The sequence below is a fragment of the Gracilinanus agilis genome, chromosome 4 (genome assembly GCF_016433145.1).
Source record: "Gracilinanus agilis isolate LMUSP501 chromosome 4, AgileGrace, whole genome shotgun sequence".
Lineage (NCBI taxonomy): Eukaryota > Metazoa > Chordata > Mammalia > Didelphimorphia > Didelphidae > Gracilinanus > Gracilinanus agilis.
Window position 1 is genome coordinate 467,171,161 of NC_058133.1, and position 23,204 is coordinate 467,194,364.

General features: G+C 39.5%; 1 protein-coding gene across 1 annotated transcript in view; it reads right to left on the reverse strand.

Annotated features, from left to right (window-relative positions):
- Positions 1-658: 658 nt before the first annotated feature.
- CASQ2 (calsequestrin 2) overlaps positions 659-23,204 on the reverse strand; it is a 101,829-nt gene continuing 79,283 nt past the window's right edge. Inside the window, exons 8-11 of the mRNA XM_044675527.1 lie at positions 9,741-9,804; positions 7,741-7,841; positions 3,794-3,868; positions 659-2,949 (exon numbers count right to left, since the gene is read on the reverse strand). Of these exons, the coding sequence (XP_044531462.1) occupies positions 2,716-2,949; positions 3,794-3,868; positions 7,741-7,841; positions 9,741-9,804 (474 nt within the window). The 3' untranslated portion in view covers positions 659-2,715. The remainder of the gene's footprint in view (positions 2,950-3,793; positions 3,869-7,740; positions 7,842-9,740; positions 9,805-23,204) is intronic.

A 23,204-nucleotide genomic window follows, 5' to 3' on the forward strand; every position in this document is an offset into this window, starting at 1 on the left:
TGTCAGGAGCTGTTTGTGTGAATTTATTGGGCTATTATTAAAAGAGGAGAGAGGTATATTTGAGGTTGACACTGAGGAAAGAAATGTCTCTGCTTTCCCACCAAGAACTCCAGGAACTTAGACGAGAAACAGAATCCTTGGATGGAAGGTCTTAGCCAGTGCCATTTCTAGTGCTTGAAGAAGAGCTAGAGACCGGTCAGTGACTCATGAGATGAAGTCTCCTGACAATCTGAATTTCTTCAAAATGGACTTCCCAAATGGGGTTCCCAGGGGCATAAAAATCCAGTTAGAAAATTGTACCAAGTGGGGTAACCTGTACCTAAAAGCTTTTGTGCTCAAATGAATAATACACCCATCCTTTTTTTTTTTTCTGAACAACAAAAATAGACCAAGTATGATTGTTCTCAGTCTTTTAAAGCATGAGCAGCCAGCCCCACAGGCACAGAGGAAGTATCAGAGCTGGGTCTAAATTGGGCTGCCAGACTCTGAATCTAAACTTTTTTTCTACTATACCATAAACATCTATGTAATTAACATGCTGTTGGTGATCTCCCAGATTCAAAGGAAATGAAGAAATGATCAAGGCACCATCTTAACTGTAAAAATGACAAAAGCCAGTTTGAAATTTTAAAGTAGGATTATTATTTTTACAAACAAATGTAAAGGTTTTTATCCATTCTTGACAATAAAACAATGAACCACTTTCCAAAGCATGATGGGTAACCCTATCTTCCTAATGCTTATCATCCTGGATATGACCTCTAAAAGGAGACTAGAGGAATCATTGTTCCAGCCTCCACTGGGTGAAATAGGTGGGGAAAAAATTACTGGAGCCCCATCCCTGAACACAGACATATTAGAAGGGACAGTAGGAGGAACACTGCCTTACTTCGATTGCACAGTTTTGTGGTACTCAGCTCTAGAGAATGATTAAGACTAGTTGTTAGTCTGGAGTCCCAACAGAAAACAAAAAAGAACTGAGGAATTACTTTGTTGATCCTTTGATGGGTCCATGAGCTCATTAATGCAGATTACATCCCTTCCATATCTTTGTATACTGTGAAATTCTCTTTCCTAAATCTTCCTTAAGAGGATCTACTCAGTGCCCTGGAAGCCATTGTCTGATTTTTTTTTCTTGTCCACAAGACACACAAGTGGTCCTTTCTCAGTCATATATGTACCAGATGGTATTTTTTATGAATTCTCACTTATTTCTTATCAGCCATCTTACAATGTTCCAGAGTTCTAACACAGCGGTACAATTTAAAGAGGCTACAGCTTGATAGATCCTCCTGAGAATGAGAGCCCAAAGTTAGTAATCAGGGACTGAATAGAATCATAGATCAAAGCCCAATTGGAATAACAGCTTCAACAACTACTTTTCTGAGTCATTTCCCAAAAGGTCCAGAAGACATTCAGGTAGTCTTAGAAGTCTCCCAGAATGCCAAAGCTGCAAACCTTGAAAAGCATCCAGATCATACTGTGGGACAGTCCACCAGAATCTTATACAGAAAAGAAGTATATGAGGAAATAGGGCTAACTCTGTTTTTCCCAATTGACTGAGTAATAATTATCATTAGGAAACTATTTTGGTGAATAAGTCTACATACATGAGTTGCCAATTTTCAAAGAATTAGAAGAGGCTAAAAACACACAACACTGCAACTCTACTGAACATGATTTAAGCTTTCTTTGATGATTCAGAAGGCAATTCAGGATCTCCCAGTGCTTCAGGGTCACAATTATAAATCTTGATTCTGATTGCACTAGAGATGTGTAGAAATGCTAATTAATAGGAACCTCAGTTTGATAAGATGTCAGAAAAGAAAAATAAAAACAAACCCAGTTTTTTTCCATGAAGAGAAAACTACAATGATAGAGAAGAAACTACAGGCATACAAAGGTGTACAATTGCCGTGAGATTGTATTTGGCTCATTTACAGAGCTTTTGAGACAAGAGAAAGAATGCAGGAAAAGGGGTGGGATGGGAGAAGTGTCAATATTTTAAATAGCATCCAATAAAGTCGAAATTTTGATACTGAAAAAAGGTATCATAAATGAATCTTTGACAAAGTTAAGAATTTCCGGGTTTAACCTATTGCCATGAGCATGAGCCATTCTAGGCTATCTTGAGTTTGGATTCTAAGTTAATGGGCATATTTGTCTAATTTAGGAGTATGCTCCTAAATTAATTATAGAGTATTTCCCATGGTATCTGATTCTAAGATTACTCTAGCTCGGGGGACATTTCAAAACCTGATTTCTATTATCATCATAGTTCGATATAAAAAGTAAACTTGAGAATAGTCATGAGGAGACCTTTTTTTTCTCATCATCCAGTTGTTGGCACTGTCATGATCCCTGTATTTTGGGAATAAGGGAAACAAGTTGCTAAATTCAGTAATATGTGAGTGGTTTTTCTTGTCCTAATGGGATGTCTGGTCTTAAGACGAGGCAGGACATTACAACCAGACATATTCCCTATCCTCTCCTTTTCACTCTCCTGTTTCCAAGCTATATCCACTAGTAATCCCTCACATTTTACTTGGAAGGAATTGCTCAGTTTTCTTATTTTTGATAATGAAGGAGTAGAAAAGGAAGACTTAAAAATAAGGGAAGGAACTCTTTGGGACTGCCTGCTCCTAGCTCCCATTCTGACTTTAAAGGATAATGAATTAAAATGGTTCAGTGTTTGTGAGAATTTCAGCTTAAGAGCTATTCATCCTCATCATCGCTGTCATCATCATCATCGTCATCGTCATCATCATCATCATCTTCTTCAGAGTTGTCATCATCATCATCGTCATCATCATCATCATCATCACCATCATCATCATCATCATCTTCTGTATTTATTTTCCCAGAAAGTACATCTTCTATCCAATCTTCTAGTTCTTCAGCAGTAGGTAGGTCATCATCATCTGGTATGTCCATCCAAATACTGTCCGCCTATAATAGAGAAATAATAGGAGTGAATGGATATTAGAATGGAAGCTACTGAGGACAGACTGGGTTAAGTGGTCCTAGCTGGCAGAGAATAGAACACATATTCATTCAGAGAAGATGTTTAAAATTGCTGGCTAACTGAAAACCATCTCTACAAGCAAAAAACTGTGAGAACAAGATAATCTTAAGAGTTGCAGGGAGCGCAGGAGATTGCTAGTCCAACTCATACCTATCTGTGAATTTCCTTGACAACACTCTCAAAAAAGTCACCCAACCTTTTCTTAAAGACCTCTGGTGTGGAGAATCATATTACCTCAAATTACAAGGGCTGCTGCCTCAAAAAGGTCTATCCATTCTGAATCTTTTAAAGAAAAACAAACTACATTCTTTCAGCCTTTTGGCTTCCTGTAACTTTGTCTGAGCTTCTATATTGCCCATAAATAGAATCTTTCTGCCTTCTTCTTTGTTCTTATAATTCACATAAAAGTCTCTGGAAGTTTTTCAAAGGACCTGAATTATTTAGGTAATTTCCATTATATACAATTTGGAAAAAGAGCTCTACACATATTCAGAGGTTTTTTTTAAAGGGCATTTAACTATGTATTAGTAAGACTCAAGACTGCATCTCACCCCACCCCACTTCTCCCAACTTCATCTCTCTGGTCATAATTCAAATTAGGGATATTTGAGTTATGGACAATCCCTGGGCATAGAAGAGCTGAATTAAGTCTCCCACCTGTTCTAGGGGGAAGTGAGAGTTCTTCCCCTTGACCCCAATTATCCCCATGTCTAGGCACAGAGAAAAATAAATAGGTTCTTGTACTGTCTCCAAGTGTATGATACTTACATCTGTTACATTCACCACTCCAATCTGTGGCCTGAACAGGTCAATCTTAAAAGTCTTCTCCCAGTAGGCAATGAGCTGTGGCAATAAAGAATACACTTAGGGGACAGAAGAAACTTTCTATCATCAAAATCACTGTACATAATTAGACAAGTCTGCTATTCTGCAGCTATTCTAACATGGTTTCCTAGTAGGCAATCAAACCCATTTAAGGATTCTATCTCACATAATCCTGGGCATAAATTGAGTGGCCAAAGGAAATAAATGGCACAACTTCTGCCCTTGAGAAGAGTGATCTCTAGGCATAAAACAGTTCAGTTAAACCAGAGCTAGAGCTAAAGAGCACCTTAATAAAAATTTTATTACTTTTGGAAGAAAAGGGTGTTGAGATATATATGTTTTTATCATGATTATTACCATCACTAGGACACTGATGTCATGGCTCCCAAAAGTCTCTCTCCGGAGGCCTCTTGGTCTTGCCAATAATTAGCCTTTTTTTTTTGTTTGTTTCTGTTTCTTTTTAAGACATCTTAACCAAATGAGCATTAGATCCGGCCATTGTTCAGGCTTGGAAGAATAAACTAAATTTGTTAGCACCCTTCAAGACTTGCTGTTTTTAATACTTCAAGTGCCTGGAGGACACACCCAAGTAATGAGAAAACCCAGCCTATTCATTACTAGATTGAATATTAGCCAACAAAGCTGGCTGCCATTGTTGACAGTAGTCAGTCAGTGTTTGCACTTGAGCTGTGACTTACACTCCAGTACAGAGAGAGGCAAAGAGTCAGGCCCTCTTGTCCTACTCAGAAGACTTCTCATAATTTATTTACAGTCCCCTCTCTTTCTTTCTTTAAGGTTAGACTAAAATAATGGAGCCAAGGCACCTAGCATTTGGGCGTCTTTGGCAACTCTCATATGGCTACGTCCTCTAAAGTCTCCCTTCCCTGTTGACTGGAGGATAAAGAGAATGTGGGACTGGGAAAAGGGGCAGAAGTAGGAGAGAATGTTGGTCTATCATTGGGGAGCGTTTATTGCACTTTTCATGGTTAGAGAACAGAAAGTGGGATGGGAGAACCACTGGGCAGGTTTTCCTTTATGGCCATCCTAGTTGGACAAAGTTGAAGGATGATTCCAGGATGAGGGGGGAGAAAGAAAACAGTGACATTCAATGTCCACAGTGGGAAGAATGCAGAATTTGGAGTCAGAGGAGGACTTCGGTTGGAATCTCTGACATTGGGGTTCAACAAGACCAAGAAGTAGCATTTTTAGAGCACTTTTATGGTTTGCAAGAACTTTACAAATATTGTCTCATTTAATCCTCACAAGAAACCTTCATTTAATTATTGTTGTCCTCATTTTACAGATGACACTGAGGTTAAGGTTTAAGTGACTTGTCTAGGGTCACACAGCTAGACAATGTGGGTTCCAGAAAGCTAATTAACCTCTCTCTGTTCTATATGTATATAAACATATATACATACATATATATATATAATTTCTTTAGAAAAATTTATTTAGAAAAAAATTTAACTAATTTTTTAAAATTTTGAGTTTAAAATTCTTTCTCCTGCCTCCCCTCCCATCCCTTGAGAAGGCAAGCAATATGATATCAATTATGCATATAAAGTCATGCAAAACATTTTACCATTTTAGCCATGTTGCAAAAGAAAAAACCACAAAAATAAAGTAAGAAAAAGTATGTTTCCATCCTTCAATTTCCCCTTCTATAAAATGAGGAGCTTTGAACCAAATGGTGTCTAAGGTCTTTCCAGCTCTTAATTTAAAATCCACTGATCCTCACTGCACTGACACTTCTTATCCACCAAATTTGATTGTCAGAGTCTGTGTGGGCCTCAGGGGTCGGTTTCCTAGGAAGCAGGACCCCAAGAGAATTCCAACTCTTCCATTCCCATCCCTCAACTCTCCAGAAGCCACAGAAAGATAGCTTAGGACTGTGATGAGGAAATAACACCCAGGACTATAGTGTCTGCGATGGAAGTGGGAGTGGGGGAAATTGGGTGAAGGTCATAAGTGATGGAAAGCAGTGGCTGCTCCCTCTGACTCCCCAGGTTCAGGGCTGATTTGGCAGGGATGCTTAGCAGGGACACTGAAAAGGATTGGGATCTAAGGAATCCTCTGCATTCAAGCTAACAACAAAAAACCCTGATGTTTTCTCAGAGTGGTCTGTTCCAAATCAATATCTCTGTCCCCCCTTCCCCCAAATACCCAGTTTGCCACAGTGTGGTGCTCTTCCACCCAGAAAATAATATTAAAAAGAGGAAAAGAAGCAACGTTCCGAGCTGCAGGGAAAAGTGATTCTCTGGCATCTTTTCCCTTTCCCCTACCTTGCAAACCCATTCTTTAGAATCCTCAAAGTCAAAATGGTTTTTATAATAATGCTATTTACTATAATAACAAAACTATTTTCATAATAATAATACTGTTTACTATAATAATAATAGTTTTATAATTTTTTATTTCTAATTTGGTAAATATCCATATGTAGAACCACATAAGCAACAGCTCTTTGCTAGGTGGGTCTTCAATTCATTTTTATGAGTGCAAAGAGGTCCTGAGACTAAAAGAAATTGAGGACTTTTTCTGGAAGGGTCCAAACCATGTCTCCCTCAAGTCCTGACATCCAAGGAGTGAATGCTTCTGCCAATTCAACTTTTCCTTGAGTTTCTGCAAGGTACTAAATTCAGAATTATCTTTAATCATCAAAACACCAATGTCTCAGGCAGTCTTCGATTCAATAGCCTCATTCAGTCTATACAAGTAATCTTTCATTTATTACTCTTTCTCTAATGCTTCATGTTCATGTACTCCTTCTTGTCCTGTTCTCCAAGAAAAAGAACCTTAACTAAAACAGGGCAACAAGGACCTCACCACTGGACACCAAAATTTAGAGTGCCAATAATCCTAATACTCTTATAGCAGAAGTGTAGAAAAAAATCTAAATTTAGCAACTAGTTAGCAAGAATAACTAGTTAATGTGGCACAGTTGAATATAATAGACTTTTCTGTTAGCAGCAATGCAATGACCCAGGATAGTCCAAAAGAACTTATGAGAAAGAACACTATCCACATCCAGAGAAAGAACCATGGGAGCAGAAACACAAAAGAAAAAATAGAACCGATCACATGGTTCGATGGGGATAGGATTGGGGTTTTGATGTTAAAGGATTGCTTTACTGCAAATATGAATAACATGGAAATAGGTTCTGAACAATGATACATATATAACCCAGTGGAATTGCTTGTAAGCTCCAGGATGGGGAAGGGAAGAGGGGTGAGAAAAATCATGAATCATGTAACCATGGAAAAATGTTCTAAATAAAATAATTTAATTAAAAAAAGAATAACTAGTTAAAATTAGAAGCTGTTAACTGATTATGCTTCTTCACCACAGGTAAGTTTCCCCTGAGTTCCCATCTCCCAGATGCCCCCCTCCCATTCCTAGTAGCAACCTCATAGCATCCTAGAACTTCCCTACTCCTCCATCCCTGTCAGCTGAAGTTCTTTTAAAAAATGTTTCTTTGATGGGGGGCAGCTGGGTAGCTCAGTGGATTGAGAGCTAGACCTAGAGACGGGAGGTCCTAGGTTCAAATCTGGCCTCAGACACTTCCCAGCTGTGTGACTCTGGGCAAGTCACTTGACCCCCATTGCCTACCCTTACCACTCTTCCACCTATAAGTCAATACACAGAAGTTAAGGGTTTAAAATTAAAAAAAAAATTAAAAAAAATGTTTCTTTGAATCAATCCCTGGTTTGGGCATCCCCCCCCCCAAAAAAAAAAACAACCAAAAATCAAAAACAAAATGTTTATCTGAGGGTGTACATCGAGGTTATTTGCCTCAGGCACCAAAATGATTCATTATAGCCTTGCTAATAGAAAATATTAAACTAGAAAGGGGAATAAAGGTAGGAACTGAGTCTTTAAAACTTACCATTGGGAAGTCATCTGGGTCAATCCATACTATACTCAAGTCGGGATTGTTGGTATTGTCCCTGGCCACTTGTTTCAGGATCTCCAGGAACTCAAAACCATCTGAAAGAATATTTATAATATTAAGTAGCGAATGTGGCCATGCTGCTTCTAAGATGGAAGGAGAAGGGAAACCTATAGAGATAGACGTATTTTTGGGGCCACTGGGGAAAAACGTCTAAACTGTAGGATGTTTATATAAAATTCTACAAAAAAATGCAGTTATTTGGGAACAACAGCCATGAAATAGATAACTCTGTACTTTGATGGGAATATAATATCATTAATGTAGGTAAACCCTCCGTTTGTCAAAACGGATCCCATTCATTTCTCCTTCCCTGTGATTCTTGACCATGTCCTCTTCCAGTTGATCTCCTAGAAATGATTAAAGAACTTCCTCTAGGTCAAAAACTCTTAACCTTTGTTGTGCCATGGATTCCTCTCATAGTTTAGGGAAGCCTTATAGATACCCTCTTAGGGAAAACAAAACAAAACTTTGAAATCCATAAAATAAAATGTTACCAAGGAAATCAATTCTATTGATACATAATCATCCCTCACTATATTGTGGTTCACTTATGGAAACTTCACTATATTTGTTTTTTGTTTTTTTTTGTTGTTGTTGTTGTTGTTTTTCTTTTTTTAATATATCTAGTTCTCTATCATGAAGCTACACTTATTGCAGCACACTATTGGTTAGTGGAATGAAAGGCGACCAACCACAATGCTGTGTTCTATATCCTGAGCTTCGATCAGCTTGGTGACTGTAGGTTAACAAAGAGTGTGGGAAAGATTTAAAGGAGCGTGGGAAGGGTTTATAAAGCCTTAAAATAGATATAAATAATAAAATAAATATGATGCCTCTACTTCATGTATTTTCACTTATCACGGGGGTCTTTGGAACGTAACTCCGGAGATTCTCTGTATAGTTGTTAGCATATTTTTTTAAGTTTGTAGACCCCCAAGTTAAGGACCCCTGCTCTAAGTCTTTAAGAGATCAGCATAGTGGACAGCTGGTTGACTCAGTCAAGAGAGCCAGACCTAGAGAAGGGAGGTCCTGGGTTCCAATCTGACCTCAGACACTACTTAGCTGTGTGACAACCCCCAATCCCAAGCCTTTACTGCTCTTCTGCCTTGGCATCAATATACAGTATTGATCCCAAAGCAGAAGATAATGATTTTTTTAAGAGAGAGATCAGGATAGTACGGTGGATAGAGTATTGCCCTTGGAGTCAACAGGACCTGAGTACAAGTTCTACTTGACACTATGTGATCTGGGCAAGGCATGTAATCTCTCTGGGTCTCACTTTTTTTTAATTAGTAAAATGAAGAGATGGACATGATGTCCTCTGAGGTTCCTTCCGGCTCTAAATCTATGAACCTTCAAAAAAAGATACATTGGTATTTAAAGGAAATTAATTCAACAACTGCTTACTGAGAGCCCACTATGTGCCTAGCACTGTGCAGGGAATTGATTTATAGGAGAGAAATATTCAGCCTATGTCCAGCCTGGACACAAGGTAGATACTGATGGCAGAGCTTTCTTGACCTTACCAAAGGGTAAATGCTCTGGCTCTTTAATGGCTCAAAATGCAATGAGTTGCTAAGGTAGGATGGACCAGCCCAAGGACAGAGGGACCACCATTGTTTTTCTCTCTCCCCCTCCCTCCCGTCCATCTTGCTTCAGCTGTGGTACTTTGCCAGATGCCTTACTGCTTTTTCTAACAAGAAGCAGAAGTTCTCTACTCAGGAGGAAGCTGACCTTGAACTTTTTAATTTTGGCAACTGGATATCCTGTGAGACCAGTTTAACAGCTCCAACTCTGCTTTGCTAGGTAAAATTGAGAGTCCGTTCAAATTGCTATCCATTTAAGTCCTGAGGGGGTGTGAAGTTAAGATGCTTATAAGCATGATGAGAATCTCTTAGAAGATTTTGTAATTAAAAGAAAAAAGTATCATACACCTGTGCAATTTGAAGGAGGAGTCTGGGTATGAGTACTAACCAAGATGGCAATCCTTGGCACCATCTACCAGAATATCATAGAATCATGGCATAAAGAGATTTTAGAAATCATCTTGGCTGGCCTCTGCTTTGAACATAAATTCCCTGGCAAATATATCTAACAGGTAGTCTTCCTGCCTGAGCTTGAGGACCTCTAGGGATGAGAAACTCATTAATTCCCAAAGTAATCCATTTCCTTTTGGCGTACTGTGGTCATTAGAAAGTTCTTCACGGTAATCATGAAAGATAGCCAAGGTATTTCACTATCACATTTTGCCATGTTCTGTTTATTTATGTATATATTTTTGTCTCTATTGGATTATAAAGGCATTGGAAGGAAGAATGGACCTCTGAAAACTTTGCTTTCCTCAGTGTATTTGCATTTCGTTGTATCCTATTGACCTTTGTATTCACAATAACTGATATAGATCGCATCTCAGGTGCTCAACAATTATTTCTTGAATAAATGAATGAATGAATGAATGAACTTCCAGAGAAGTTCTGGCCAAATCCTCTACCTACAGGCAGTTGAATATCCAACTATTCAGGGCTGGTGATTATCTGTTCTTAAAGTTTCCAGGTGATGGATACCACTTGGGACGATAACAAAGGAAAATTGTCTACTAGTATTCCTGCCTCATTTTCTGCTCATCCATCATCACAAGTGGAATGAGTTCAAGGAGATATGTTCCACTTCTATAGCTGCTGCCCCATTTCTCCTTAGCCTCATAACTTCTTCTTCCTTTGGTGAGGGAACACATGTGTGGACTATGGAGAACATGACCATACCATAGATTTCCTGCAGTAGCTCATTCCTCTTTCTATTTTCTGGATAGTGAAGAAACTATTCCTTTTATCAACTAAAATGCTTCCATTAATTTCTGGCAATTCTGTCCTTCTAGCTCCCAGCTCTACTCTTCTACCCTTACCATACATGACACGATCTTTATCTAAAAGATTATTACTGGAAATCAGTTAAACTACCTCATGAATTTTTCTTCTAAAAGTTAAATAATGTCAGTTCCTTTAACGTTTTTCCTCAGAATATTTTTTTTCACTGCTTCCATCTCTTTTCCTTATCCCTTACCTCCTTTCCACATGCCCCAATTGTTTGGATGCTCTCTACTAAGGTTTTATATTCTTTTAAAGTTTTATGATCCAGATAGGATGATGGCATTTCTGGTCAAGAAAGATTGTTTTTCCAGCATTATATATCACATTCTTTAAAAAAAATTTTTTTTAATTGGGAAGAAATACATTTTTGCTATATCCTACTTCCTCCTTACATTGAAATAAGAAAAAAAATCTAGTAACAATTATGCATTGTCAGGTTATCAGATGTTTTTTAGCAGACAAATCAATATTATGATTATTTTCTTTTCTATTTTTGTATTCTTTTCCTTTAAACCTGTACATTCTGCCTTATAAATAACTCTAAGACAAAAGGGTAAGGTCCAGACAAACAAGGTTAAGTGACTTGCCCAGGGTTACACAGCTATGAAGTGTCTGAGGTCAGATTTGAACCTTTTCATATGCCAAGCCATCTATCCTCTATCCTCTATCCTCTGAGTCACCTCATTCCCTATTAGATATCACATTTTTGAAATAATTTAATTGAACAAAACCAATTTTCTCTATTTCTCCATTTTTTCCCACATTGAAACAAGAAAAAAAATCTAGTAACAAGTATACAAATTTAAACTATCACATTCTTTTTTTACCAAATCAATATTATTATTATTCTCTTTTCTATATATCATATTTTTAATTTTTTTAAACTTATTTTCTGTCTTAGAATCAATTCTCTGTATTGGTTCCAAAGCCGAAAAGTGGTAAGGGCGAGGCAATGGGAGTTAAATGACTTGTCCAGGGTCACACAACTAGAAGTGTCTGAGGCCAAACTTGAATCCAGGACCTCTCATCTCTAGGCCTGGCTTTCAATCCAGAGTTACCAACCTGCTCCACCCAAATTTTTTAAAATTGTAAAAAAGACTATTTTTCTCTATATCTCCACTTCCTCCTCATGCTGAAATAAGAAAAAAAAACACCTAGTAACAAACATGCATATTCAAGCCATCACATTTTTAACAGACAAAGCAATGTCAGAATAATTTTTTCTATATATTATATTCTTCAAAAACTTTTTAATTTAACAAAAACCTATTTTTCTCTTATTTTGCATATCGAAATAAGAAAAAGAATCTCATAGCATATGCATATTCAAGCTATCACTTTCTTTTCTTTGACAGACAAATCAATTATCATCATTATTTTCTTTTCTATGACACTAATTGATGTCTGAGTCTGATTTAATTTATGTTTCATGATAATTTCCAGGTCTTTTCCTTGCATAGTTGTGCCTTTTCTTTCCTGATCTTGTATCTAAATGAGAGTTTTAAATTTTCTTTTGGTAGTACTTTTCATTATCTGTATCACCTTGAACCCATCTTCTTTTTTTTTTAAATACTTTTTGTCTTAGAATTAATAATATATATTGGTTCCAAGACAGAGGAGTGGTAAAAGCTAGGCAATGGGAGTTAAGTAGGGTCACACAGCTAGGAAGTATCTGAGGCCATATTTGAACCCAGGACCTCCCATCTCTAAACTTGACTCTCTATCTAATGAGCCAGCTACCTGCCTCCAAAACCTATCTTCTAGAGTCTAATCCATTTCTTTTTAAACCCTTACCCTCCATCTTGGAACCATTCATTTGTATTGGTTCCAAGGCAGAAAAGCAGTAAGGGTAGGTAATGGAGGTTGAGTGACTTACCTGGGTCACACAGCTAGGAAATGTCTGAGGTCAGATTTGAACACAGGATCTCCCATCTCTAGACCTGGCTCTCAATCCACTGAGCCACCCAGATGTCCCTATCTAATTCATTTTTTCAAAGATTTGTTTCCTAAATCATTGGAGGCATTTTTGAATTTAACTTTTATTATATACAGTGTGACTATCTGATTTAATGTAGGTGTTCAGTGAGTAGACTGTGTTGGGCTTTGAGTCAAGAACACCCCAGTTCAAATCTGGCTTCAGACACTAGCTGTGTGACCTTTGCCTGAGGCTGCCTCAGTTTCCTCAACTGCAAAAATGGGAATCATAATAGCATCTCCTTCCCAGAGTTGCGAGGATCAAATGAGACTTGTAAAGCACCTGACACAAAGCCTGGCACATAGTAGGCCCTATATAAAAGTTAACTATTATTATTGTTAAATATCATTACTTTTATCTTTATGGGTTGAAAATTCTTTTCCACCTCTCAGAGGGTTTTAGGGGTATGGCACCTCTGAGAACTAGAAAATCTGCATCAAAAAATCTTTTGGTTCTCCCTTTGTATCATGGCATTTTACAGCTCCATTTTGTAAAATCTGGGTGAAGTATTTAGCCATAAACTCTATGTAGATCCATGTTAACATTTCTAGCCTTTGTGTGTCATCCATTAGCTTTCACTTTTTTTTTCAAACTTCAACTTTTTACTTATTTTAACATACAAAAAAAGAAATTGTGTATATTTACGGTCAAAAGAGACAATAATTTGGTTTTATACAATACTGTCCCTATAGTTTATGCATTTCTGAGTTTCTAAACCTTTTCTGTGTTGTGTGTTATCTGTGGTTTCCACAAAACTCCCCCCAAGTTCCCATTTTATTTCTCATGGCGACTGGAGATACCACAATGGGGCAAGTCTCCATGTGAGATTCCTGTATTGTCCAAATGAGTTATGAAGGGATCCTCTCTGGTCTTTGGGTGCTGTGCTATCTTTCTAAAGCCCTGGGCTATTCCCCGGGTGGCAGCAGCATCTCCTGAATCACCTTAGTCTCTCTCTGTGGAGGCTGGTTTACTCTAGACTGGTTCTTTCTGAATCTGAGTTACTGGACCACTGAGAGCCATAAGGAGCAGCTACTGTCCCCACATTAATCAGAAGGCAAACAGTCCGGGTAATTCGAATGGAATGGACTGCCACTCACACACTGATGTGCCCCAGAGACCATCTCTTGCCTCCTGCCCCACTGAAGGCAGTGCTAAAAGATCAAAGGACAAAGCATTGTATGCTGTTCAACTCTCATGCCCTTCATTCAATCTGGCTTTGCTCCATACTTGGGAGCAGAGATGGAAAAGTCACCTGGGTAGTCCTTGGCTCTCCTGGGAAGGAGGGTGGTAAGGACTCTCTTCTCCATTGGTGGTCTGTCTGTGTCCCAATCCACAGAATAAGGAAGCCTTTTCTAGGGAAATTTTTCTTTTTTCCCCAGAGGGCCCCAAACATAAACCTACTTTACTGCTGTTCCCAGAATCAAGAAAACACTGAGAATATACCACATATTTCATCTGAGATGTACCAGAGCTAGGGAAGTACAGCGAGCACCTTTGCACATTGGCAAAAACAGCAGAACTAAGGTAATCCTGCCAATAGAGTGGAGAAGCTCTGTAAATAGGTGGATTAGAGAAAAGGAATCAAGTTTAGTGAGAAGAAACAAGGTTAAAGGCCCTTTAGGAAAAGAAGGGATTGGATCCAGGATGAAGGAGGGAAAGAAAATGAAATGTGTAAACATGGGAAAGTATTTTTAAAAGAGCAAAGAAAGGGAGATACCCCACTGAATCTTGAGTAATTACTTATTTATTACAATTTTTTAATTATAATTTTTTTTTTTTGCAAAGGAGGCTAGATGGAGCCTCTGAAACTAAATAGGAATCCATCTTCCTCTTTTCAATCATTTTTCAGTTGTGTCTGACTCTCCATGACCCCATTTGGGGTTTTCTTGGCAAGGATGTAGAAAGGGTTTGCCATTTCCTCTTCCAGCTCAATATACAGATGAGGAGACTGAGGAAAAGTTAAATGATTTGGCCTGAGTTACACAGCTACTAAGTGTCTGAGGCTGGATTTGAACTCAGGAAAATGAATCTTCCTGACTCTAGTACTGACACTGTAATTGTCCATTTAGCTTCATGGTTTTTCTCATCTCAGAAAGGTAGAGTTCCTAAAAGGACCCAGGCAGTTATCCCTTGGGCAAGAATTTTTCCCTTTATTACTAGGTACTACACAGATGAGACAAAATGAAAAAGGACAGCTCTCCAAAGAGATTTATTTCCCATGACACACTGAGGTGTTTCTAGCCTCAGGCAGGGGCCGACTTTCAGTCTTGAGATCCCTGTAGCCAAGATTAAATGATGAGCCCCCGACAAGGTGCCGCTGCCTCCCCAGAGCAAGTAAATGGCCAGAGATCTCTCTGGGAACCGGACTCCTCATGGGAAAGGAAACGTACGATTACGGCCACAGACTCCCAAGGCAGAAACTGAAGGGACTGAGGCTGCGTCAGTTTCCTGGGGACCCGTCCTGGGATCCTCTCATTCACTGCCTGGGAGCGGAGGCTTCCCACAGCCCAGGAATGTCTCAAAAACTGGCAGCCAGCCCAGGAGCAAACACACCTACAAAGCCTCAGGCCACTCCTGCCCCTCAGGATTCTGGCTTCACTTTCTCCCCTTGTAAAAGTGAAGCGACATCTCCCAGAGGAAGAAGCTGTGGACGCTATTTGTCCTGGAGCAGAAAAGAGGCGTCCCAGAGAAATGGGGCTAGCTGGGCTTTAAGTGACTTAGTGAGCCTGGTTCTCTGTCTGCACTGAAATGGAATTTTTAAAAATCAAAGTAACCATAGTTTAGTCCTGCTGCTGCTTGCTTGCATCTGGTTGGCACAGTTAAGTTTGTAAATGAGCATGAATCACACATCCTGGGAATTGTGTTTGGAGATTTGGTCCACAAATCGGTGGAGGACCCAGGAAGAGTGCAGAAACACTTAAAAGAGGGAAGGTGAGGCACTTACTGAATTCTGTCATTAGGAAGTTCTCTCCCTCCTCCATTCCCTTCTTTCCCATCATTGTTCTAACATTCTCTCCCTTTATTTTACACTTCCCATCAGAGATTTAGAACTGGAAAGGACCTTAAAGATCAATGAGCCCAACTTCCTCATTTTAAAGGTAAAGAAACTGAGGCACAGAGGGGAAATGACTTGCCCAGAGTCACACAGCAAGTAAATGTCTGAAGTCGGATCTGATCCTGTGTCAACCTGATTCCAAATTCAGGGCCTTACCTGGACACGATGCTGCTTTCTCAAGTACATACTTATATCTATAGGAATTATATATATTTGTTAGCAATATTTTTCTCGCCATCATTCCAATATCTGCCTATTTGCAACTGTCTTCTAAGGTCAAATAGAACAATTCTAATCAATCTTCTACATGACAGCTCGACAACAAGTCTCATGTCTCCCTGAAGCCTTAACTTTAAGGCTATCTAAGCTCAGGTCCTTACACAGAACCTCATATGACATGAACTGCAGTCCTTCCACCACCATGCTAGTTGCCCTCATCTGGTCATTCTTCACTTGATCAATGTCCTTTCTTTCCTAATCTGTGGTGCTGATGTTATCTGGCCAGGACAGAATACAAAGAAACAATCACCTCCTTACTCACAGAAGCTTTCCCTCTTAACACAGCTCAAGAACCAATCAGCTTTTTGGGCTGTTGTGTGTTGACCCGTAAGGAGCACATAGGTCTTCTAATATTCCTAGATTTTTTTCTCAAACAAAGGTGCAGAATTCCCAAAGTCAGCATCACAGTGCTTTTGGGAAGCCTTTGTGCCACCACTATGGATTTCTTATCTCTCAACCTCTCCCCTCTCCTTTGGGTTTCCAGACACATGATTTGAAACTGGTTTTACTGGTGAGATGCCTCTTCCAGTACTTTTAACTTCTGACTGTCTTTTTGTGCAGATATTTAGATAAAGGCACAAGGACACATTATATCAACATGTCTTTTTTTAGACTTCTTGGTCATCACTCAATCTGATGCCTTTTCCAGATCATTGTTAGAGTGCCTAGTCTCCTCTTTAAGGCTTTCATCTTAGCCAGAAGTTCCTGAATGGTCTTACTATATGTATGAAGAATACTTTGCTTTGAGAAAACTTGTATATATGAACTGATGCAAAGTGAAGTGAGCAGAACTAGGAGCACACTGCATACAGTAACAGAAATATTGTAGGAAGATCAGCTGTGAAAGATTAAACCATCATGAGCAAAGCAAGTTTACAAGATAGCTACAAGGAACTCATTACGAAAAATGCTTTCCACAGCCAAAGAAGGAACTGTTGGAGTTTCATTGGAGATCAAAGCGTTCCATCTTCCACATTATTTCCTTCAGGAGTTTTTTTTTTAATTGTGAGTGTGTGTGATATGTGTCTTCTATCATGACATGAATAATATAGAAATCTATATTGCATAAAAGCACTGGTATAACCTATAATATATTATTTATTGAGGGAGGGAGGAGAAAGGGATAAAAATCTGAATCCTAAAATTTCAGAAAAAAATTGTAAAAAATTGTTTCTACATATAACTGAAAAATCAATATTTTTTAAAAAGGAGAGAACGTGTAAAGTAGAATTTGGCTCTACCGAATCAATTCTTTTTTGGTAATCAACCAATAAGCCATTATTTTTGTTCAGTCATTTTTTTCATGTCTACCTCTTCATTTAGGGGTTTCTTGGCAAAGATTTTGGAGTAGTTTGCCATTTCCTTCTCCAGCTCATTTTGCAGATGAGAAAACTGAGGAAAACAGGGTTAAGTGATTTGGTCAGGTGGTTATTAAGTGTCTGAGGCCAGATTTTAACTCAGGAAAAAGAATCATCCTGACTTTAGGCTTGGCACTCTATCCACTGCATGACCTAGCTGCCCTAACTTTAAGCCATAGTTTAATGGAGTTTTATTTTCTTTCAATTAATTGAGAGATCATAAAGATGTCATGCATTGTTGAATATCACTTGAAAAAGGCTGCTTGTTCCCTACTAATACCTCATCAAGGATACAATTGATCTGTGTGCAGATGACTCTCATAATCATTTTGCTTAGATGGGTGACTATAAGTTAATGGTTATGGATATCCTTCCAATCAACTTTCTTTTTTTGCTATTATAAAGGTGTGAGATTTTTCTATGCCTTTGATAATCTTACTGTACTGTCTTTCAAATCCCACAACAATCTACAATTTTATCATTCCAAGGAGGAATCTCCTCTATCTATACTTCAGGATCAAATGAGACAAGATTTGTAAAGCATCCAGCAAAATTTAAAATGCTATCTAAGTGCTAAATATTATCATTGATGGATAAAGTAGTTTGTTAAAAATAACTTTTGCTTCTCTTTTTCATTTTTCTTCTGTTCATGGTCCTCTTTCCATTTCCATCCTTGGATGCCCTTGGGTTGATTTTGTTTATTTGGATAGCTTATCATGTTTTGTCTAAACTGACTTTTTCCTCCATTGCTTCTCTCAGCCTTAGGAAGTGATACTGATCATAAATGTCAGTCAATAAACATTTATTAGTCACCAACTATATATCAGGCACTAGAGCAAAAAAAGGCAAAAAAAGGTTCCTACTTCCAATCATTCTCCATCCCTACTTTTACGTTTTTTTTACAGCTTAAATTCTATCCTAAATTGCCTTTGAAAACTCTCTCCATTTGGCAATTAAATCAGATGCTTGCTACCTGAAGTGCTTCCTGGACTCTGTTTGTCTCCCTGTTGTGGTCATTAATGTATACTGATTAAACTTCTAGATGAAATAATTATGTTTGATGTTGATATCAGTTCTGTTGTCCATTTCCCATTTTTATTTTTAATAATTTGTTTAAATGATTAAAGTTTCAATAATTTTCATTGTGCATCTCTTTTTCCCTGGAATTATTAATATTGCAGCCTTTATAGTTCTATATAAATGTCAACCATCGTCATCATTTTGAATGATTAGTTTAGAGGACTGTTATGAGGCTCAGTGGTTTCTCATTCTATTGGGAGAGGGTCCATAGCTTTATTTGCTTTGGGAAACTATACTAGTATAAATTAATACCAGATCTGAAATGTAGAGCACAAGAAGGCTAAGTAACCTCCAAAAAGCATATAACAGCATTGGGATTTGAACCTAGATCTCCATCATTGTAGCCCCTATGTCCATTGCCTCTCACATATCCGTAGCACTTTATGGCTTACAAAGTTCTTTTTTCCACAACAACCTTCTGAGGTAAGGGATATAAGTATAATCATCCTACAGTTAGAAAATGGATGCTCAGATAGGAGAATCAATTTGTCTCTGGTCACAAGTTAATATTGGGGCTATGTTTCCAGTCCCAATCTCCTGGCTCCAAGCAGGAGGGGGAGGAGGAAAAAGGAGGGTTGTGACACTGGTTCTTTGGCATACAGCTTCCTGTAAAGGGGCAAGTTCTATTTTCTTCTTTAAAAAAAAAAGTCAAGTTTTCAAATCCCAGCAGCTCTAAGTCTATACCTCTTTGCAGGTGCCCTGCTAACAGGATAATGGATGCCAAAGTGTTTTGAAAAGTAGAAAGCCCTGTAAAAATGTAAGGCATTGTTACTGTCTGTGCTGAAAAAAAATCAAACGATCAATTAGCCTTTGAATTTATATTTGCACAGTTTGTTTCAAAAAAAAATTCCAGAGGCAGCAGCTGCAGCTCTGGTGGCACAAGGCTGAGAAATTCACCATTCACGGGCCCCTCACTTAATCTGCACTAGATACAGAGACTGGTCCATCTTTCCATTTCAAGCTTGTTAGCACTCACATTCTGTGTTCCCAAGGAGGATATCCATCTAGGGGGCACTCATGTAGAAACACCACTTTGCAAAACCTTTCATCAAGTCCTATAAAGAAGATGTCAAATTTATTCAGACACATCTGGGGGTCGGCAAGGAAGAGATGCATTCATTTTCAAACCTGTCAAATGAGCGGCTACCCAAGCTGGCTCTCTAAGCAACCACACAGAAGCCAGAGAAGGGGGGGATCACTGGAGAAGAAAGACAAGGCAGCTCAACCAGGAAATCTCGAAAGTATCCAGAGACTCAGGAAAATGTCCTTTCCTGGCTAGACCTTCTGGGGTGCTGGCAGAGGAAGAGCTTATTAGCCAAAGATTTATAGCATCTTAATGACACAAAGGCCTGAGCAACACAAAATATTTTTCCAGCTTGGGAAGGGTTGAGGTAGCCTGCATTCTAGAATTACTGGAGGCCACTGGCAGTATTGGAATAATAACAGCTTGCATTTATTAGGTGGTTTCATATTTGTTATCTCATTTGACCCTCCCAAAACCCTGTGGGACAGGTAGAGCCATTATTATTATCCCCATTTTACAGATGAAGAAATTAAGGCTTGGAGAGTTATTGTGACTTTCCCAAGGTTATACAATTGAGATGACGTGGAACAGGGTTTCTTCTACCTTCTCTGGGCAGTAAAATACTTGGGACTCAGGTTTATGGAGTTAACAATACAAATACCAATGGTCACATTTATATGGCACCCGAAGGTTCTCATGTTCTTTACATACATCATCCCATTTGATCCTCAGGAAGATACTGAGAGGTAGGAGTTATCCTTTACCCATTTTACAATTAAGGAACTGAGTCTGAGGTTAAGTGATTTAGCCAGGGTTGCAAATGTAAGTGTCTGAGATGAGATTTGAACCCAAGTCTTCCCCTTGAAGCATAGGGAAGTGGAAGTATTGCTGGATTCAGAATCGGCATCTGAGTTGAAATTCAAGTTCTGCTACTTGCTCCCTGTGTGACTGGGCAAACCAATTTACCTCTGTGAGACTCAGTTTCCTCATCTATAAAATGAAGGATTTACACTAGATGAAGGTTCTCTCCAAGCCCTTTCAGTTTTAAAGTCCAGCATTCTTCCTATTATGCCAACCTGCTCCCTCTTAGAAGGCTTGAAGTCCTTCCAATCCAGACAAAGAACCCAAATTCTGAAAAGGGTCCCTGTCAGGAGACAAGAGGAAAAAAAGTAGCCATCTTTCTAAAGTGAGATGGCTGGAAGCATCCATCCTGGGCTCCCTCCGAAAGAGGTCTCCTGGCTCCTTTGGTACCTTCATTCCCTCCATCCTCTCTTCTCTTCTCCCTGGCATTGCCTCTCCTCCACCTGGTTGCATGTGGAGAATGTTTACTGCTTGCCTGGGATTCCACTAGGAAGGCAGGGGAATTGGGCACTGAACTGGATGGCGAGTGTCCTGGGTTCCAGTTCTGCTCCCAAGTAACTCATTATGTGAACTCAGGGTATCTGACTTTTCTGAACCTCGTCTGTCAGAAGAGAGGGTTAGATTAAATGACCTCCAGGATGCCTTCCAACTTGAAAATTCTATGATGGCATTGTGTTAGCGTTCCTTCCCAGACGCTCAGTGGCACCACTTCTGACCACCGTCGTTGGGTTTCAGGAGGGCTTACACATGCCTCTTTGTGTGTGTGTGTGTGTGTGTGTGTGTGTGTGTGTGTGTGTGTGAGTGAGGGGGGCTATTTAGGGGTGGGGGGCTCAGCTCTACAAGCAGCAGCACTTAGCCCTTCTTCAAGACCAATGGGACCCCCAGGGAAGGGAAAGGGGGGCGCGGGAGTGGAGTAGGCATAGAAAGAAAGGGGTCTTCCTTCTGCCACCCACCTCCCTCCCCAGGGGAGAAATCCCAGAATGTTGTTGTCGATGATTGATCAATCTTGTAGCCAGGATCTCTCCCAGAAGATCCTTTCTATTTCTGGATGAGAGTCACTTCCCCCATTGCAGTGCTGGCTGCCCCCATTCTATGGCTGGTCTGCCCTAGCCCTTGCCCTGGGCCCCCCTGGGAGCAGGCAAAGATCTGGGCCCAGGGATATTTGTGCAGGGAGGAGGTGAAAGGCGTTTTTCAGGAGCTTGATTCATTAGGGTTCCAATCTCCGTCAAACAGGTTAGTACAACTTTCAGGGAGGCCTCTTTGTTCCATTGTTTTTCGAGAGGAGGGCAGGCTCAGTCACTAACCTGGGAGGGGGGATTGTATGTGTGTGGGGAGGGTTGGGGGTGCAGAGGAGGAGGTAGGAGCCTGCTGGAGACTGGCCAGGTGGTTGCTGTGAATAATGATTTCATCCCTGTTCACACAATGCTAGGAAGCCTCTTTGGATACAGCTTGTAAACCTTAGGCTACTGGCTTCTTGGGCTATTTTTCTCTCTTTTGGTCTAGAACAGGGCAGAGGATGCTGGGTGGACATTTTTAGAGTAGCCAGGTTTGTCCAGTCTTTAAGTAAGGTCTGACCACGTCCTCTCCCTAGTCGATAAAGTCCAGTGGCTCCCTATTACCTCCAGGACCAAATGTAACATTCTGTTTGGCTTTTAAAGCCTTTCACAGCCTGGTCCCTTCCTACCTTTCCAATCTTCTTACATTTCATTTTTCCTTCTCAAGTACTCTGCAATCCAGACACATTGCTGTTCCTCACATAAGACAGCTCCAGGCATTTTCTCTGGCTATCCCCAGGCTGGAATGTCCTCCCTCCTCACCTTTGTCTTCTGAGTTCCCTGACTTCTTTCAGGTCTTAGTTAAAATGTCACCACTTAAGATAAAAATAAAAAACAACAAAAACAAAAACAAAAAACTCTTACCTTCTTTCTTAGTATCAATTCCAAGACAGAAAAGTGACAAAGGCTAGGCAATGGGGTTAAGAGACTTGCCTAGGGTCACACAGCTAGGAAGTATCTGAGTTATCTGAGGCTAGCTAGATTTGAACTCAAGCCCTTTTGACTCCAGCCCTGATGCTCTATCCACTGTGCTACCTAGCTACCTCTGAGATTACCTCTAATTTACTTTGTGTATAGTTTGTACGTTGTTTCCTTCATTAGACTGGGAACTCCTTGAGGGAAGGGGATATTTTTAGTTCCTTCTATTCTTAGTGAGTATAGTGCCTAGCACACTGGGAGTGCTAAATAAATGTGTGTGACTCTCTGATCTCTGTGTACCCTAGTTTTCTCACCTTTAAAAATCATCTTTGCAGTAGATGGTCTCTTAGCTTCTCTTCCATTCTGACTCTATGATGCTAAAACCCTGTATATTGTCTCAGAGGTACAGAGGACATAGAAAGAAACTGGGACCCTTTGCACATTTTTTGACAACCAAACCTCCTTTAAGATAACTTACTTGCCTGGTTCAAGTGACCATTGTTCCTTCCTCCTTCCTTTTTAAATTACAACTAATCTTCCCTGACTAACTTTAATATTCATTCACTTATAATTTAACCACCCAACATTTATAAAGAGTTTAGTGGGTGCCTGGCACTGTGAGAAACACAGAAGATTAAGAAAGTTTCTGTTTTCATGGAATTTTTAAACTACTAGCCACTTTGGCATAAGCTTTATCAGAGAGAAGAATATAATTCATTCTTTCTGAATCTCTCTTTCTCCTTCCCTTCCTCTTTCTCTCCCTCCCTCTTTCCTCTCTCCTTCTGTCTCTCTTTTTCTGTCTCTGTCTCTCTGTCTCTGTCTCTCCTCCTCTTCTTCCTCTCCCCTCTCTCTTCTCTCTTCTCTCTTCTCTCTTCTCTCTCTCTCTCTTTCCCCCCTCTCTCTTTTCCTCTCTCTCTCTCGTTCTC